Source organism: Xenopus laevis, chromosome 4S (genome assembly GCF_017654675.1).
Source record: "Xenopus laevis strain J_2021 chromosome 4S, Xenopus_laevis_v10.1, whole genome shotgun sequence".
NCBI lineage: Eukaryota > Metazoa > Chordata > Amphibia > Anura > Pipidae > Xenopus > Xenopus laevis.
Window position 1 is genome coordinate 63,870,635 of NC_054378.1, and position 20,676 is coordinate 63,891,310.

The 20,676-nt window shown below is 41.9% G+C and overlaps 1 protein-coding gene across 1 annotated transcript; it reads left to right on the forward strand.

The window, feature by feature from the left end:
- The first annotated feature begins 4,933 nt into the window (after nt 1–4,933).
- On the forward strand, nt 4,934–9,904 carry LOC121403691. The gene is made up of 3 exons (XM_041591496.1): nt 4,934–5,076; nt 5,323–9,546; nt 9,793–9,904. Exon 2 carries the CDS (start codon nt 5,736–5,738, stop codon nt 9,216–9,218), a length of 3,483 nt encoding a protein of 1,160 aa, XP_041447430.1. The 5' UTR covers nt 4,934–5,076; nt 5,323–5,735; the 3' UTR covers nt 9,219–9,546; nt 9,793–9,904.
- Nucleotides 9,905–20,676: the final 10,772 nt, after the last annotated feature.

The window sequence follows — 20,676 nt, forward strand, 5'->3', positions numbered from 1 at the left end:
CTGCAATGCTCGGTTAATTCGATGGAGAAGAACCCATTGGCAACATCTAAGGTCGAGAACACACGGCTTTTGCCACTTATTCTGGCCGTGATGTCGGAAGTCTGTGCCACTACAGGGGCTGACATAGGGGTGTACTTATTAAGGACCCGGAGGTCTATGGTAAGCCTCCATGTGTTTGTGTCCTTCTTCTTAACTGGCCAGAGGGAATTATTGCATTTTGAATTTCCTTCAATGACCACACCCCTAATCTTCAGTTCCTGGACTGATCGAATGATTGGCTTCTGATGGAAATCTGTATTGGCGTTGAGGTGGAGGGTCTGGACCTTGTATGTCCACCTGAACGCCAACCAGTCTACCACAGTCATTTTTGCTCTGGGCCGGGATTCTCGTATCCCAGATCGGGATTCTCGTATACAATAGGCTCCAGGTGCGCGTTATGCGAGACATCCGGCCATTTGTGTTCGAGTATATCAGTTCCATTATCTACTGCTGGCAAGGGTGGTCCCAAACACTGGCGTTGTATTACAAACACCTTGGATTGTTTGGGGCCCTTCCATACCATACAGTTTACCAGATCCAGGATCCACCCATTCTGTGTCATCACGTCCGTTCCAATGATGTTATCAGAGCCAGGGTAGTACCACATTGGGATCTTAAGAGTCATGTATCTGGCAATCTGAATGGTTACTTCATCAATTCTGTGGGCCCTCACCCCCCCTTGTTGGTGATCAAATCCGATCACCACACACTGAGGGCTATTGGGGTGTAAATCATGTTTGACATTGGTAATGGAAATTTCCGCACCAGTGTCCAGCATGATTTTTGTGTCCTGATCTTTTATGGTGGCTGTAATGTGGGGTCTCCCTGAAGAATCCAGTATAATAGGACATACTGGAGCCAGCTCTTTAGGGACCCCTAACCTTCAATCGATATCTACCAGACTCCCAGTAAGTACCTGTGAGGTACATACTGCTACTTGTGAGTTCTTGCTCTGATCCTTCGGTATGGATTCATTTGATTCCATAACCTCTGGGGTATTCACAATAGCCACACGTTTTGGTGATTGGCTATGTAAATATCCCAGGTCTGTATCCACATGTTCCCCCAATGAGTTGTAATAATTAGGTTTCAGCTTGAAACCATTATTATTGCCCGTCTTCTCAGGGATAGTGCGGCTCCTTAGCCATTGCGGACAATTCCTTTTCATGTGTCCGGTTTGTAGACAGAAAAAGCAACGAATGCTCCCTGTCCGTTCAAATGGCGGGGCCGTGGGGCGAGCATTTGAGGTGAATTTGTTGTGCGATACCCGTTCATCTTGCGATTTAACGTGTACGGGCACACGCTCCCTAACTTTAACAAATTTCTTATATCCTGTCTGTACTGCTCAATAATTATGGCCGCATCCGCAAGGGAAGTTTCCCTGGCTGCGCTTAACCTGATTGCAGTATCAAGATATGGGAACTTTTCCACAAACATGCGGACCATGCCTTGTGGGATTCCCATACCCTGATCTTTAGTAACCCTCCTGTACATCGCTTCAAACCGACTACACAGAGACAAAGGTTCATCCTGTATAGTGGGCTTGAATTTTGACAGAATCTCTGGAGTGACGTCCCAATGCCCTGTTGCCAGTTTCATGAGAATGGAGAGTCTTTCCTCCTTATCATAATACTGTCCATTCATTGGTTGTGTCCTCCCTGTTACCTCATACCTTTGGTTAAAGCGTGTAGGTAACCAAAGTTTAAACAACTCCATGCGATATTCAGGAGCCACTGAATACTTGTTACAATGACCCTCAAAAAGATCACATGAAGTAAACGGATCCACATTAGGATCATATTTTGGGATCTCCTTGCAGATCCGCAACAGGAAATTTATCCTTTCCATACTGGAATGGTTAGGATATACCTCTTCCTGTCTATCCGGACGAGTTGGCAGATTGGAAGTGGAAAATGGCCATTGACTCTCCTGTCCCCAACTGTTGTCCTGTTCCTGGAAGTGGCCGTTCCATCTGTTCTCCCCGGGTGTCGGAGTGAACTGTAGCGACCGTTCCACCTGTCCCCTAGTGTCTATTGGCTCGGATCTTTGATAATTGGGAGACCTTGGCGCTATCGCCGCTGTCTCCCCCTGTGCCGTTCCCGAAACACAAACCTGTTTCGTGGGCACCGTGCTATTAGCACCAGGCCGTGACAGATTGACAATTACCTGCTGCAAATCAGCAATGATTTGTGTTTTTGCAGCTAGATCCTGTCGCAACTGAACAATCACAGCATCCGTAGATACTGCATTGTTCCTCAACTGATTGACTTCAGTGTACATTCCGAGCAATTCTTTGTCCATGTCAGAGTAGAGGCTCTCTTTGTCCGAGAGCCTAGACTCCAACACACAAATCTCCCTGCCCCTCTCCACTGTACACTGGACTTTCTCTTGCACCTGCGTCTTTAGCGCATGTATTTTTGCTATATTTTCTACACAACAATTGCAGTGAAAGTTTAGTGCATTTGAAACCTCCAGTGCCTTTTTAGTACTAGCTAGTGTCTCCATGTGTTCTGGCTTCCAAATGATATCCTCAAAGGTATAAACCAATTTAGCTAACATTTGGAGGCGTTTGTTAGTTTTATTAAAGACACCCCTACTGATACAATTCTTATCATGAGCATATGCCTGGTCCAACAAAGCGGACCATAGCAGCTCAGTAGATTTGTATGCGTTGGGTATTATGGGATTAAAAGTGCTGTGTTTACTCATGTGTTGAAGTGTGGAAAAAGTCATACTCACTTTTGGTTGAGATGTCATCATTCAATCGGTGCTAACCTTTGTCCTTGCTGCTTGTAGAAGGTCCTTTAACTTCCGGAACGCCTTTCTCCCTACCAGACTAGACTTTTATCCTGCTCCGATAACGATGGATCTCTTCTCGTGACGTGATTTTTCTTTTCAGCAATGCGTTGTGACCGTGAAAGGTAATCAAAAATAAATAAAAAAAAATTTAGTAACAGATAGATTATAGATTCTCTGCTTAAGCGTGATTTACGTTTGGTACTATACTGTAACTCGCGTTACCTGTCCGAATTATCAGGTCAGACATTCAACCTTGTCTTTGTGGAGGACAGGTAACAGTGTTACTTTATCATCTCTAAGGTAAAAAGTCTATTTTACTGTTATGCTGTGCATTTTCATTTATTTCCTTGTTCAGCTATTTGCAAAACCATATATCACAAACTGCTAGATGAAACCAAGTTACAACCTCTCCAGGAGTCAGTCTGAACACGTCATGACGGCTTGTGGTCATGACACTCTGCACCTGCTTCCTGAGAGAAGACTGCACAAACACACTCCGAATAAGGACATGTTGTGCCATATGCTATGCTTATTGGCTAAATAGCTAAACCACATACATCCTGAGCTACCACTCAATTCCCTATTTGACTATATAATTCTCTGTGTCTTAGAATAAAGCAGAAGAAGCATTTTGTATACTGAACTGTCTGTGTCAGTGTCATTCTTCCGGTCTAGACCTTTGCACAAACTAATTAGGACGGGAATAGATACTCTCAGGACTGATTACGTCCCTAACATCTCTACCGCCTGATAATCACAGTATAACCGATTCCTAGCCTCAAAACCGAACGCAAAAATAACGCTATATGCAGGGGCCGCTGGCTCGCCAATGTTAAGGGGGTGTATCTGTTATCGCTGTTTATGCAGATGTTCGATACTTAACTCCGCCTATTTATTCCTTAAAGGACTACTCTTAATTGGCCTTTCACTATGTACGCTATATACTGTACTGTACTAACTATCTGCGTGCGATTACTACTCTACTTACCATAATAACAAACACAACACAGAAGTTACAAATAACACAATATATTTAATACGACACGCAACAATAAAAACAGTAACTACCTCTAATGCAGATATACCAATTACACAACATAAAACAACTAAATGAAACAATCCTCATTTACACTAACAATCCCCAAAATTCACCCACAATCTAACTACACATACACAATCGCACACGATATAATTGCCCGCCCTTCCTGGTGCTAAACTTTCCCTGAACCAACAAAAGGGAGTTGGGGTACAGGGGATAGGGATCGTTGGTGGGATAATAGGGGTTTGATGGGAATGGAGTAGGGGTTTGAAGGGAATGGGAGTTAGTGAGATCGTTGGTGGGATAGCAGGGGTTTGAATGGATGGGATTCATTGGTGGGATAGCAGTAGGGGTTAATGGGATTCGTTGGTGGGATAGTAGGGGTTGATATACTCAGCCAGGTTTAATGCTCGTTGTCCAGGGGGGTGATGTTCTCCGGGCGATGCACACAAGAAGAAGAGACCGAGTGCAGCTGCGCCAGGCCTTTTAAACCCTGCTCAGTCCTGCCCAGCAGCGTACGCACACGCCCCTCCTCCAACACACACACTACTCTAACATGTGGCTTTCCCTCCTTGCTGGGAGGCAGGGAGGGGTTGGGGGGGATGGGACCCATCCTTCCCTTACAGGCTACATTATGTTTACATTCCGCCCAATGTTGGCTAACAGAAGTGGCCTTAGTATGCAGGTTACGTATTGAGCTGCGATGTTCATTTATACACACCCTTACCATTCTGTTGGTTTTTCCTACGTAACCATTCCCACATGGGCATTTTAGATAGTAAATAAAATTTTTTGACATGCAAGTATAGTAACCTTTCAATTTAATTTTTGTGCCCTGTGTAGAATGTAACACCGTGTCTCCTTTTATGATACTGTTAGAGTTTTGGCAAGACATACATGGAAAGGTACCTGTTCTGCCCCACATCAAGGGTTGAAGAATCATTACTACTTCAACAAGCTAGAATCTGTATAGCTAGTTACATAACAGCGCCATCTAGCGGCAGTAGAAATCCACTGCAACCTATGTTTCTTACATTTGTATAAATAAAGTTCTTAATTATGCAACTACAGTGCATTCTGGGTAGCTAGTGCATTCTGGGAAGGAGAAGGGAGCCACCATACTGTTTACAGCACATTTGCAAAGCTCTCCTAGCATTCCTGCTTCTTAAATCTCCACTACCCCACAGCCAGCATATCTGGTAAGAGTTTTACAAGTCTCAGGATAGTCTGTTCTTTAGTGATGTTTTTATAGTTCTAATCTGCACTTAGTAGTTGTTACTCTAGTAGATAGCCAGTCATGCGGCCTTATAGGTTGTCAGCCATCTTCAACATGTGCTTAGTGCTATGTAATATGTTCAGACATGCTGATTTAGAATGAATGCTGCTGTATATGTTATTCATATGTTTTCGCTATATACTTATACAAACCATTTGTATCTTTATAGTTTTACCACATGAACATACATCGACACACATACGTCGATGCTCCTGTTTACTAATTGCAACTGACCACTTACAGTCAAACAACCTGTTATCAATAAACAAGTTAGATTACAAGACGGTCTGCTTATTTGGAAGACAGGGATGGTTAAGCTGAATGTTGGATTGCACACTGTGAGAACGTGTATGAAGGCAGATCAGTAAAACAGATGCTGGTCAGCAACAATAGTGGATGTGACCGTGACCAAACGGAGCTGCCATCACACACGCGGTTCTGCGTATACGATTGCAGCGTCTGCCACACGGTCAGTGACAAGAAGTGAGAGTGCAGCTCCACACGATCCAGACCACGCTGAAGCCCGGTCCTATATAGACTGAGTCCACAAAGAGACATTAAGCGGCCGGCAGAACAGGCAAAATGTCTGTTAGCCGAGCATCATCATACAAAACCAGATCACGAGCAAGCTGCTCTAGCAAATCCTCCATAAAAGAAATGGCTGCTCTCGCACGTGCAGAAGCTGAAGCTACAAAAGTAAAGTCTTCCTTCGCTGCACAAGAGATGCAACTAAAGAAAGAGAGGGCATCATTAGAAAAGGAACGAGTAGATCTGCAAGCGTCGCTAGAAAGTCTAGCCGCAGAGAAAGAAGCGGCAGCCGCAATAGCCAAAGCAGAATACCTGGAAGCCCTGGAGTTTTCCGGGTCTGAGAAACACAGCCGAGTACTTGGGCCAGACCTAGACGAACAAGATCCAGCCCAGCGTGTCTCAGAATACGTCTACCAACATCCCAAGACAGAGGGCAACTATGAGCCAGTACATCAGCCAGCTTATAAAGAGTGCCAAAGATCTTACCTTGAACCACAGTACCTTAGGCAGGACGGTATGCGACCATACGATGCTGACAACTACCGCCCTATGGAGCAGAGACTACAATCTTTGCCCCGAATTCAAGGGACACCTTTTGCATCAGAACGGCATTATACTGACTGCTCTAAGCCAGAAGCTCTTAAAAGGTATGGTAATACACCACACGTGCAGCATAACAGCACACCGGGTTGTACTAATGCTAACTGGGCCATCATGGACTTTGCTAAGTTCTTTGCTAAACGGGAGCTGGTTACCAAGGGACTTACAAAGTTCACTGATCAGGCCGAGAACTACAGGTCATGGCGAGCCTCCTTCCAAAACGCCATAAGAGACTTAGACCTTTCCCATCAGGAAGAGTTAGACCTCCTGGTAAAGTGGCTTGGAAGCGAGTCCGTTGAACACGCCAAAAGAATCAGAGACATTAACATAAACTATCCTGACAGAGGCCTAAAGATGGTGTGGGAAAGACTTGATGAGTGTTACGGGTCCATAGAAGCCATTGAAAATGCTTTGTTCAAAAGGATTGATAACTTTCCCAGAATAGTGGTTAGGGGTTACCAGAAGCTCAGAGAGCTCAGTGACTTGTTAAGAGAGGTACAGGTTGCTCAAGAAGAAGGAGATCTACCAGGGCTAGCTTTCCTAGACACCGCCAGAGGGGTCAATCCTATTGTTCAAAAACTCCCTTATAACCTACAAGAGAAGTGGGTCACACATGGTTCTACTTATAAACGGGTTCATAATGTACCATTTCCCCCCTTCGAGGTGTTTGTAAACTTTGTCAGTGAACAGGCAAGAATCAGAAATGATCCCAGTTTTGATCTCACAATGTCATGCCCCACTACCCCTGTTGTCAGACCTCATAAAATACCAGTGACAGTCCATAAAACTAACATTGCCTCCACAGGTTCTCCATACAAGCCGTCTAAGTCTTCTCAAGAAGGGAACGGACACAGAGATCTTAACAAAGAATGCCCCCTGCACAAGAAACCACATTCTTTACTAAAATGCAGAGCCTTCAGAGAAAAGACTTTAGAAGACCGGAAAGAGTTCCTCAAAGACAACAACATCTGCTTCAGGTGCTGCACTACAACATCGCACTTTGCCAGGAACTGTGAGGTCAGTGTGTCATGCTCAGAATGTGGTAGCACAGAACACAATACGGCTTTACACCCTGGGCCACCCTCTCAGGCAGTACACCAAACAGAGGATCATGAAAAGAAGCAGATAGACACTGACAAAACCAACACAGTAGTCACTTCTCAGTGTACCGAGATCTGTAAAGGAGTGGTAGGAGGAAAGTCCTGCTCGAAAATCTGCCTTGTCAGAGTTTACCCGGCCAGTCACAGAGATAAGGCGATCAAGGCATACGCAATTCTAGACGATCAAAGCAACCGGTCTTTAGCAAAATCCACCTTTTTTGACACCTTCAACATCATAGGACCTGGTTCTCCCTACTCCTTAAGGACATGTGCAGGTACAGTGGAGACGGCGGGATACAAGGTAGAGTCCATAGACGGGCAGACCTGCTTGTCACTGCCAACCATACTGGAGTGCAACCAAATTCCTGACAACCGTTCTGAGATACCTACACCAGAAGTAGCAGCATACCACCCCCACCTGAAGCGTATAGCTCACCAGATACCAGAACTGGATCCAGAAGCACCAATAGCCTTACTCCTAGGAAGAGACATACTACGTGTTCACAAGGCTAGAGGACAGATTAACGGTTCCCAAAACGCTCCATACGCCCAGAGACTTGACCTAGGGTGGGTCATCGTAGGAGACGTCTGTCTAGGAGGTGCACACAAGCCGATCTCTGTCAACAGCATGCTCACCAACACACTAGAAAGTAGACGTCCTTCCTTATTCCAACCATGTCAGAACAGTTTCCTGATAAAAGAAATGCCATATAGAGATCCTGTCCCTTGTCCCTTCATGGATCCTTCCAGCGAAGACCACGCCTGTGATGGTGAACGAGATCACTTAGGGTGTACAGTTTTCCATAGGTCAAGAGAAGACAACAAGGTCACAATGTCCATAGAAGACAGACTGTTCTTGGAGATCATGGATCAAGGAATGACAAAAGACAAGTCAAAAAGCTGGGTCGCGCCTTTACCATTTAGATCCCAGAGACAACGCTTACCTGACAACAAAGAACTTGTCTATAACAGATTTATCTCCCTCAAGCACAAACTTCAGAAGACACCAGAGATGAAAGAACATTTCAGAACATTTTATGTCTACGTCTCCAATCGAGTGCTGAGGATCAGGAGATCCACTAGTCCTCAACAGCGGCACCACGTGCCTACACAACATAATCCCGCAGACCACGCAAACAGATCCGTTGCAGCCTGCCACCCGAAAGCCACAACATGGTTCACAGGTCCTGCGTTCCTGTACCGTTCATCAGCTTGCAACATCGGATGTGACACATTTGAATTGATAGACCCAGACGCAGATGAGGAGATCCGACCCGAAGTATCTGTTCTTAACACAGTGACTTCTGATCATCAACTCGAATCCCATCGTTTCAGCAGGTTCTCCACCTGGATGTCTCTGGTCCGTGCGATAGCCATCTTGATTCATATAGCTAAGTCCTACACATCTACATTACCTGTGAGTCAGAAACCTTGTAAAGGTTGGCATCACTGCAAGAACGCCATGTTACTCAAACCGAGGACCAGCACCCTGAGTGCTCCATCTGGAGAATTTACTGAAAAAGACCTGTATAGACATCAATGGAGGCAGGTGCAAAGTCTCTCTAATGTCTTCTGGGACAAATGGAGAAAAGAGTATGTCTCTACCTTGCAGTCAAGAATTAAGTGGCAAACTAACAAGCCGAACAACAGACCTGGGGATGTCGTGCTCATGAAAGACCACCAATCACATGGGAACGAGTGGCCACTGGGCCTCATCAACAACACGTTTCCAAGCAAGGATGGGAATGTACGTAAGGCCGAGGTCAAAATCTGGAAGCTTGGCGAGTGCAAACTATTCCTCAGACCAACAGCCACTCGTGTTGTTGTTTTCACCTGAGAAGACAAGTAGTGACGTCCGTTGACGCCAGACGGGGAGTGTTCTGCCCCACATCAAGGGTTGAAGAATCATTACTACTTCAACAAGCTAGAATCTGTATAGCTAGTTACATAACAGCGCCATCTAGCGGCAGTAGAAATCCACTGCAACCTATGTTTCTTACATTTGTATAAATAAAGTTCTTAATTATGCAACTACAGTGCATTCTGGGTAGCTAGTGCATTCTGGGAAGGAGAAGGGAGCCACCATACTGTTTACAGCACATTTGCAAAGCTCTCCTAGCATTCCTGCTTCTTAAATCTCCACTACCCCACAGCCAGCATATCTGGTAAGAGTTTTACAAGTCTCAGGATAGTCTGTTCTTTAGTGATGTTTTTATAGTTCTAATCTGCACTTAGTAGTTGTTACTCTAGTAGATAGCCAGTCATGCGGCCTTATAGGTTGTCAGCCATCTTCAACATGTGCTTAGTGCTATGTAATATGTTCAGACATGCTGATTTAGAATGAATGCTGCTGTATATGTTATTCATATGTTTTCGCTATATACTTATACAAACCATTTGTATCTTTATAGTTTTACCACATGAACATACATCGACACACATACGTCGATGCTCCTGTTTACTAATTGCAACTGACCACTTACAGTCAAACAACCTGTTATCAATAAACAAGTTAGATTACAAGACGGTCTGCTTATTTGGAAGACAGGGATGGTTAAGCTGAATGTTGGATTGCACACTGTGAGAACGTGTATGAAGGCAGAACAGTACCCACTACTGGCTTACCCATAAATCTCTGTTTAACGGTTGAGGGGGGTTTCAAATCTGTATGCACCAAAAAGTCGTTAACATTTTTCCCTCTTTTATAAGCAAATAATGGGTAATCTTTAAATACCTTAGATGTACTTGGATCTGTCATTAATATCGGCCAATATTTTCTCACCACTTTCCGCACTCGTTTAGAGTGTATATCAAAAGTGGTGACAAAAGGTATTCTGTCTATGGTCTTTTCATTATTCTTATTGGTCAATAAAGTTTCTCGTGGTAACTCATCTACCTCTTTCTCTGCCTTCTGTAACAGTGTTTTAGGATAACCTTTGTCTTTGAACATATTCAACATTTTTGTTTTGCTCTTTACATAGTCTCCATGTGCAGAGGTAATCCGTTTACACCTTATCAATTGACTTTTAGGTAGAACTGCAATCGTATTCGGGGAATGAAAACTATTATACCGAAGCATGCTATTCTTATCCACACTTTTTCTATAAAGTTTGGTAGTTAAATTTACCTTTTCCCTCCTCACTTGTACGTCCAGAAATTCTATTTGTCTTTTATCAAAATGGAGCACAAATTTAATAGTATTGTGGGTCCTGTTTACATAATCTGCGAACTGCAACAATTTCTCCTTTGGCCCCTTCCATACAAAGAATATATCGTCCACATAACGACAATACCAGAAAATATACTGTGAGAATAATGTATTTTGCAAAATTATTTTTTCTTCAAGATCATACATGAAAATATTAGCATAATTAGGTGCCATATTAGCACCCATACTGGTACCCTGTTTTTGTAAATAGAATTGGGTTCCAAATCGAAAATAGTTTCTGGTAAGCACAATCTGGAGGAGGGAACAAATAAATGAGAGTAGATATGTATCTTTTGTGTATTTCCTGTGTAGATGTTGATCAACTGCCTCTATCCCCTCATCATGCGGAATACAGGTGTATAAACTTGACACATCCATAGTGCATAGATAAGCCTCTTCCTGTTCAGTAAGAGAAATATGTGGAATTTTATTCAAAAAATCAGTTGTATCACGGAGGCATGTTGGAAGGTCCTGCACTATGGGATTCAAGTAACTATCTATGAATATCGCCAAAGGTTGTAGTAATGAATCATTACCGGATACTATTGGTCTCCCGGGGGGATTAGAGGGATCTTTATGTATTTTAGGCAACAAATAAAAAATAGGGACCCTGGGATGTATAACCATTAATGCCTTCTTTATTTCAGGGGTTAATATTCCCTCGACTTCTGCATCATTCAAAATCATATCTATCTCTCTTTTATATCTGGCTGTGGGATCATCTATTAACAATTGGTAATGTTCACCATTGCTTAACTGTTTAGTTGCCTCTTGTATGTATGACGTTTTATCCATTATCACCGTAGCCCCTCCTTTATCTGCTCTTTTTATGACAATATTCTCATCTTTACTTAATTCCATAAGAGCATCTTGTTCTAATTTGGAGAGGTTACTACTCAGTCAGTGAGTAACTATTTTTAAATATTTTGTATTGATTGGATTTTATTGTATTTATTACAGGTGGAACATGAAACACTTTACTAATATATGAAGCACTTTATATGCGTTGTCAGATCAAGATAGTTATTTACTTGAATTCTTTATTGGCAAAGATAAAATAATAGCACATATTTTGCATTATATAATATGATGTACACATGTATGTTCTTAACAATATGTTTATTAAATGGTTAATGTTTTTATATGCACATTTGAGATGACCACCACTAGGGGTCACACTAGTTTTGCCTATAAAAGTTGTACAATCTCTTATGCTAATTGTCACTGAGGAAGGGCCATGCGGTCCCGAAACGTTTGAACATTGAAGTGTTGTGAGCACCATTGAATAAAGTTTGGGATTCACCCGTTTGTAGCAGACAAGGTATTGGCTTTCCATTTATTTTTGACTACATTAACAAGTAATCAGCTTCACAAATTTTAGATGGGGAACCCCTGGCCTGAAGTTGGTACCTGTGTAGTTTTGAAGGACAACCCCTTTACAAAAAAGGTACAGCCAAATGGAAGGTGGATGATGGACATCCGGCACGATCTTTCCATTACTCTCCAGAGTTAGTTAAAGAATAATCAACCAGTGCTGCTTTGGCACTGAGTTTACAGCCAAGGGGGGAATTGAACCCATGACCTTGTGGACCTCCCCTAGCTGTGGTATGCACTCTACTGACTCTTCTATTTGAGAAGGCTCTTTTGGATATGTACCTCAGGTTGGTATTGACTCTATTAGTCTGCGTAATAAGAAAAAGGTACAACCAAATGGAAGGTGGATGATGGACTTCCTGTACTTGTCTTTCAAACTCTCTTCAGAGTTAGTTAAAGCACAATCAACCAGTGCTGCTTTGGCACTGAGTTTTCAGCAGAGGTGGGAATCAGATCTGGGGTATGCGCTCTACTGACTCTGCAATTTGGGAAGGCTCTTTTAGAGATGTACCTCTGGTTGGTATTAACTCTATTAGTCTGTGTATTAAGTAAAAGGTACAGCCAAATGGAAGTTGGATATCAGGCACGAGTCTTTCCATTACTCTCCAGAGTTATTTAAAGCACAATCAACCAGTGCTGCTTAGGTACTGAGTTTTAATCAGAGGTGGGAATCAAACCCATGACCTTGTGTGCCTCCCAGATCGTCTACTGTTTCTGCTATTGGTGAAGGTTCTTTTAGATGTATACCTCAGGTTGGTATTGACTCTATTAGTCTGTATAATAAGAAAAAGTTAAAACCAAATGGAAGGCGGATGATGGACTTCCGGCACTTTCCAGAGTTAGTTAAAGCACAATCAACCAGTGCTGCTTTGGCACTGAGGTGGGAATCGAACCCACGACCTTGTCGGCCCTCCAAATCTGGGGCATGCGCTCTACTGACTCTGCTATAGAGGAAGGCTCTTTGAGGCAGTACCTCAGGTTGATATTGACTCTATTAGTCTGCATAATACAAAAAATTTAGAGCCAAATGGAAGGCGGATGATGGATTTCCGGCACTTGTCTTTCCATCACTCTGCGGAATTAGTTAAAGCACAATCAACCAATGCTGCTTTGGCACTGAGTTTTCAGCAAAGGTGGGAATCGAACCAATTACCTTGTGGGCGACCCAGATCGGGGACATGCGCTCTACCAATTCTCCTATTGGTGAAGGCACATTTTGGTATGTACCTCAGGTTGGCATTGACTCTATTAGGCAGAAAATGGACTTCCAGCACCACCAGTCAATGCAGAGGCACAAGGGGACAATCAGTTATTATGGGCATTCTGAACTGCTCCCAGCAGGACTGGGCCGTGTGGCCCATCGGTTGCCCTAGTTCCAGGCCTTTTTGCTACCTGCCTGTTGAATACAAATGCATAGGTGGCATCTTCATCAGGCTACATTAATGAGTGACAGATACATAGGATTTGGCAAATCACCAAAGCTTCATTTTCCTCAGGCTACATTAACACATAATCAGCTTCACCAATCCTTTGCTTTTACTTAAAGTTTTGTACAAAACACTGTTCTCATTAAGCAATTTGCCAAGGTCAACTTCAGGCTGATGCTAGGCAAACCCCAAAAAGGGTGGGGGAAAAGGCCCAAGTTGGTGCAAAAGTATAGGCAAAATTTTAGATAGGGAACCCCTGGCCTGAAGAAGGTTCCTGGGTAGCTTTGAAGGCCAGCCCCTTTACAAAAAAGGTACAGCCAAATAGAAGGTGATGATGGACTTCCAGCACTTGTCTTTCCATCACTCTCCAGAGTTAGTTAAAGCACAACCAAACAGTGCTGCCTTGGCACTGAGTTTTCAGCAAAGGTGGAAATCAAATCCATGACATTGTGGGCCACCCATATTGGGAGACATGCGCTCTACTGACTCTGCTATTGGGGAAGATTCTTTTAAAGACATATCTCAGGTTGTTATACAAAATTTGGGGGTTGTGGAAGCACTCTTAAGGCTAAATCAAGGTATGTTTAAGTATAAGGGAAGTGCTACTTACAATGCACTACCCTGGGCCCCTGTCTCATAAGCAATTAAGTATAAATGCAAGTGCATGTGTTTACAAAACAGGGGTTTTTAGTTACAAAGTTATGATCATAAAGTTGAAAAGCCACCATACCACGTCAAGGTAAACCCCATATGGCGGTCCCTAACTTATTTATCTCAGGTCATAGTATAAAAAGACTTGGTTCTCTGCATAATAGCATTACCTGTATTCACTGTGTGTTGAACATTGGTTTCAGTCTGAAGGCTAAATCCTCCCCCGCCCATAAGGGCTTTTAAGAGAGAGAGATTGCCCAAACCAACGCCCATATTTAAAAGCATAGGACCACCATTAGTATAAGGGGGTGGGTATGGAGTGCTATTAAAAACCACAGGAAGCTAAGCCACAGCTTCAGGGCTAATACAATATACAAAATTTGGGGGTTGTGGAAGCACTCTTAAGGCTAAATCAAGGTATGTTTAAGTATATGGTTGGTATTGACTCTATTAGTCTGAGTAATAAGAAAAGGGTACAACCAAAAGGAAGGCGGATGATGGACTTCCGGCACTTGTCTTTCCATCACTCTCCAGAGTTAGTTAAAGCACAATCAACCAGTGCTGCTTTGGCACTGAGTTTTTAGCAGAGGTGGGAATCGGACCTACGACCTTGTTGGCCCACCAAATCGGGGGCTTGCGCTCTACTGACTCTGCTATAGAGGAAGGCTCTTTGAGATGAGTACCTCAGGTTGATATTGACTCTATTAGTCTGCGTAATAAAAAAAATTTACAGCCAAATGGAAGGCGGATGATGGACTTCCGGCACTTGTCTCTCCATCACTCTCCAGAGTTAGTAAAGCACAATCAACCAGTGCTACTTTGGCACTGAGTTTTCAGCAGAGGAGGGAAACAAGCCCACAACCTTGTGGACCTCCCAGACAAGGGGGCATGCGCTCTACTGACTCTGCTATTGGGGAAGGCTCCTATTAGTCTGCGTAATAAGAAACCATAAGTGATGTGTATCAGTGCCAGTAGACTGGGGATCCCAACACTGAAACATTCAATTACAGTAAATTTTGAACCAAGCAGCTTACAGAAATGGTATGCCCATATTTTAATCAACAAGAGGAACTATAGATCATATTTTTTTTGAAAAGGGTGTATACTACCCTGGTTCAGTTAAACATTGAAGGGGCATAGATTATTCAGCTATTGACTATTGTTCATCCTAATTAATGATATATGTAGGAGTTATAGGGTCCTGTTTTTATTTCTCCTGCTTTGGTGCTATTCTCATATAATTTTTTAGCAATGCAAACAATTGTTTGATCTATACAAAGCTGAAATCTTCTCCCCAGGGTAGTCTGAGGTGTCAGGAACTATTACCTCTCATTGTATATAATGTATTTATGGCTTAAATTCCCACTGCCTCTACTTGTATTTATACATTTTGGGGTGTCAATCCCCTCTGCCCCTCATTCTATAATCTATTTAGAATCTGGAGTAATTTGTAATATCATCTCTTTCTATTTGTTTTCCTCTTCACCATAAAACTCATAAGGTGAACCCAAACACCAGGGCAGTAACTGGTGTCTATTATAGGCATATAACAGCTCTATTTCATTATGGGCCTGGTCCTCAACTACTCACGTGCTGCCAGGATTTACCACATGAGACTCAAGAGACTCCCACTCATGGAGTCTATATGAACAGAGCTAAGTGTAGCCATTCAGATCAGATCAGAACCTCAAAACCAACCAAAACATTGTCAGACAAACCCATACTGTTGAACAACCCAGGTTAAAATCAGGGAATCCAACGTAATGGACAGGGTCAATGCAGATCAGGACTCAGGAAACAGTAGTAGGATTCAGGAATCAGAGAACCCAGAAACAAGCAGCTTTGACCCACAACAGGCAGTAAGTGAGCTCAAAGGTGGCCAGAATAATAACAGCTTATGTGAAAACTATAAACAGAGAAGAGGTCTAGCAGCCTTCATACTGTACTAAATTCAGGCACATTGCACTTTTAATAACATGATGGTTGCATATCTGGAAATGAGCAAGAAGTAAAAAATGCATACATGCAACCTGTCTGATTAAATTTGGAGATTATTGGCAATATCATCTAAATGTTGCCCCAGTGCTTGAATCAGGCATAAAAAAATTAAGGGATGCTGTGTAAAAAAATTAAACCCTGACCACAATTATAAGCCACCTGGCGGGATGCATTTTGGTTTACAAAAAGAAGTGGCAGGATGGCATCCCATCCCAATTCAAGCAATTCCTTGCCATGTTATACCAAATGCAGAATGCTGTGTTTAGTCAATGATTCAATCATTATCACATTTAGATTTTAAACATTTGGGTCCACGGGGCCTAGGGGCGCTCGTGAAGGAAGTCCGGGCCTGAGCATTGAACTCTCTACTTGGTGTTATATATGACCAGCTCAAAGTCACTTTTCAAGTGCATTAAGAAACCCAATAATGACCCCCCCACAGAGGAACACTGAAATAGTTTTGTTTTGTTTTTTAAATCATTAAATTTGAAGGCAATCCTGTCCTCTTATATTGTACAATAATTAAGTGCAAAGTCATTCTAGAATCCTTTACCAGTTCAGAATAATAAAGGTGCTCATATTTCACTGCAAAAATTATTATTTTGTCTCATTGTCCTTCTGGTAGTGACATTGGTTGGAAGCTGTCTACATGGGTCAACAGTGCATGGGCCTGTGTACCAGTTCCCCCAGTCTAGTACATAAACAAGATTTTGTCATGATGTAAAGCTTGCCTTAATAGCAGTGTCCACAAAATGTTGCTTGCTGTGATCGTGAATTCCAAGACTGAAGGAAACAATATTTAAATATTTTATATAGTGTAAGTAAAGTTTATTTTGCTTGACAAACACAATAGAAAAACATTTGGAATGAAATTTTTAGGCTGCCAGGTCGCCTTTAAAGTATTTAGTGATTCCGCTGGACAAGAAGTCATACATTCTCATAGAATATTCTTGTAATATATTTTAACTGTATAAATAAATAATACTAATAGCATGAAATGTTTGGCTCCTTGCCTTCTATTTAAGCCAAAGACTGAAAGGAGGGTTTGTCCCCTGGAAACTTTGAATTCACTGCACAAGTCTGTGGTTTAAATAAAAGGCAAGAAGCCATGAGTGCTGTTCCAATTATTGATTTATACCATCACATGGTAATGTTCAGACAGGTATCCAGGGAAATGGAGCACCAGCGGATGAAAAAGTGTTCAGATGGGAATCCCATATATATTTCAACTGGAAACCTTTGCTAAACTGAATGAAAGGGAAGAAGGTAAAATCATACTTAAAGGAACAGTTCAGTGTAAAAATAAAAATTGGGTAAATAGGGTGTGCAAAATAAAAAATGTTTCTAATATAGTTAGCCAAAAATGTAATGTATAAAGACTGGAGTGACTGGATGTCTAACATAATAGCCAGAACACTACTTCCTGCTTTTCAGCTCTCTAACTGAGTTAGTCAGTGACTTGTAGGGGGCCCACATGGGACATAACTGTTCAGTGAGTTTGCAATTGATCCTTAGCATTCAGCTCAGATTCATAAGCAACAGTTATGAATCATGTTACTGCATGGTAGCCAATCAGTGGAAATCAAGAGAGTTGCAAAGCAGGAAGTAATGTTCTGTTATGTTAGACATCCAGTCACTCCAGCCTTTATACATTACATTTTTGGCTAACTAACTATATTAGAAACATTTTTATTTTGCACAGGCACAGTTTTTATTTTTATACTGGACAATTCCTTTAACCTTTTCGCTGCCAGACAATTTGGCTGATTCAGTACTTTAATTGCCAGACCATTTTTGAACATTTTGCACTCTTTCACTTTAAGGGCCTTTCCTAGGGTGGTCTTTTAGTTTACTCATGAAAACAATATATGTTTTTTTTCAGGACAACCTGAGCTTTCAAAATATGGTGTACCTAAGCACGTGGAATATAGGGGCATCAAAAGGAAGACCCCCGATTTGGTCTATCATTTCAGGTACTGCAAAATCAACACATTTACATCATTTTGGGGTGGACAAAGGTAGAAAAAAGTCCATTCAAACCAAAAAAAGATTTATTTTCAGAAAGTACACATTCCCCCGAATCTAAATTGGGCATGCATATCGTTTTACCCCAAAGCACCAAGCCGCAAATCTTTCATAAATTTGGCAATTTTGGGGACATTTCCAAAAATCACCTCAAAACTTCCAACCTGCAGCATCTTATATCGAACATACCATTAGTCACCATGATAGATGACCCCAAATATGAAAGCCTGGGGTCTGCTGAACAGTTTGATGTCCAATATGTATAGGTGTACCTAAGCATGTGGAAAATAGGGGCCTCAAAATGAAGACCCCCCATTTGGTCTGTCATTTCAGGTACTGCAAAATCAACACATTTACATCATTTTGGGGTGGGCTAAGGTAGAAAAAAGTATGTTCACCCCAGAAAACCATATATTTTTGGAAAGTACACATTCCCCCGAATCTAAATTGGGAATGCATGTCTTTCTACCCCAAAGTACCAAGCCGCAAATCTTTCATAAATTTGGCAATTCTTGGGATATTTCCAAAAATCACCTCAAAACTTCCAACCAACAGCATCTTATATCGAACATACTATTATTTATCATGACAAATGACCCAAATATGAAAGCCTGGGGTCTGGTGATCAGTTTAATGCCCAATATGTATAGGTGTACCTAAGCACGTGGCATATAGGGGCCTCAAAAGGAAGACCACCCATTTAGTCTATCATTTCAGGTACTGCAAAATCAACACATTTACACGTACATCATTTTGGGGTGGGCAAAGGTAGAAAAAAGTACGTTCACCCCAGAAAACCTATATTTTCGGAAAGTACACATTCCCCCGAATCTAATTTGGGAATGCATGTCTTTCTACCCCAAAGTACCAAGCCGCAAATCTTTCATAAATTTGGCAATTCTTGGGATATTTCCAAAAATCACCTCAAAACTTCCAAACTGCAGCATCTTATATCGAACATACTATTATTTATCATGAAAAATGACCCCAAATATGAAAGCCTGGGGTCTGGTAATCAGTTTGATGTCCAATATGTATAGGTGTACCAAAGCACGTGGCATATAGGGGCCTCAAAAGGAAGACCACCCATTTAGTCTATCATTTCAGGTACTGCAAAATCAACACATTCACATCATTTTAGGGTGGGCAAAGGTAGAAAAAAGTACGTTCACCCCAGAAAACGATATATTTTCGGAAAGTACACATTCCCCCGAATCTAATTTGGGAATGCATGTCTTTCTACCCCAAAGTACCAAGCCGCAAATCTTTCATAAATTTGGCAATTCTTGGGATATTTCCAAAAATCACCTCAAAACTTCCAAACTGCAGCATCTTATATCGAACATACTATTATTTATCATGAAAAATGACCCCAAATATGAAAGCCTGGGGTCTGGTTATCAGTTTGATGTCCAATATGTATAGGTGTACCTAAGCATGTGGAAAATAGGGACGTCAAAAGAAGACCCCCCCATTTGGTCTTTCATTTCAGGTACTGCAAAATCAACACATTTACATCATTTCGGGGTGGGCAAAGGTAGAAAAAAGTATGTTCACCCCAGAAAACCATATATTTTCAGAAAGTACACATTCCCCTGAATCTAAATTGGGTATGCAAGTCTTTCTACCCCAAAGCACCAAGCCACAAATCTTTCATAAATTTGGCAATTCTTGGGACATTTCCAAAAATCACCTCAAAACTTCCAACCTGCAGCATCTTATATCGAACATACTATTATTTATCATGACAAATGACCCCAAATATGAAAGCCTGGGGTCTGCTGAACAGTTTGATGTCCAATATGTATAGGTGTACCTAAGCATGTGGAAAATAGGGGCCTCAAAAGAAGACCCCCCATTTGGTCTTTCATTTCAGGTACTGCAAAATCAACACATTTACATCATTTCGGGGTGGGCAAAGGTAGAAAAAAGTATGTTCACCCCAGAAAACCATATATTTTCAGAAAGTACACATTCCCCTGAATCTAAATTGGGTATGCAAGTCTTTCTACCCCAAAGCACCAAGCCACAAATCTTTCATAAATTTGGCAATTCTTGGGACATTTCCAAAAATCACCTCAAAACTTCCAACCTGCAGCATCTTATATCGAACATACCATTAGCTACCATGATAAATGACCCCAAATATGAAAGCCTGGGGTCTGCTGAACAGTTTGATGTCCAATATGTATAGGTGTACCTAAGCATGTGGAAAATAGGGGCCTCAAAAGAAGACCCCCCCATTTGGTCTTTCATTTCAGGTACTGCAAAATCAACACATTTACATCATTTCGGGGAGGGCAAAGGTAGAAAAAAGTATGTTCACCCCAGAAAACCATATATTTTCAGAAAGTACACATTCCCCTGAATCTAAATTGGGTATGCAAGTCTTTCTACCCCAAAGCACCAAGCCACAAATCTTTCAAAAATTTGGCGATTCTTGGGATATTTCCAAAAATCACCTCAAAACTTCCAAACTGCAGCATCTTATATCGAAAATACTATTATTTATAATGAAAAATGACCCCAAATATGAAAGCCTGGGGTCTGGTAATCAGTTTGATGTCCAATATGTATAGGTGTACCAAAGCACGTGGCATATAGGGGCCTCA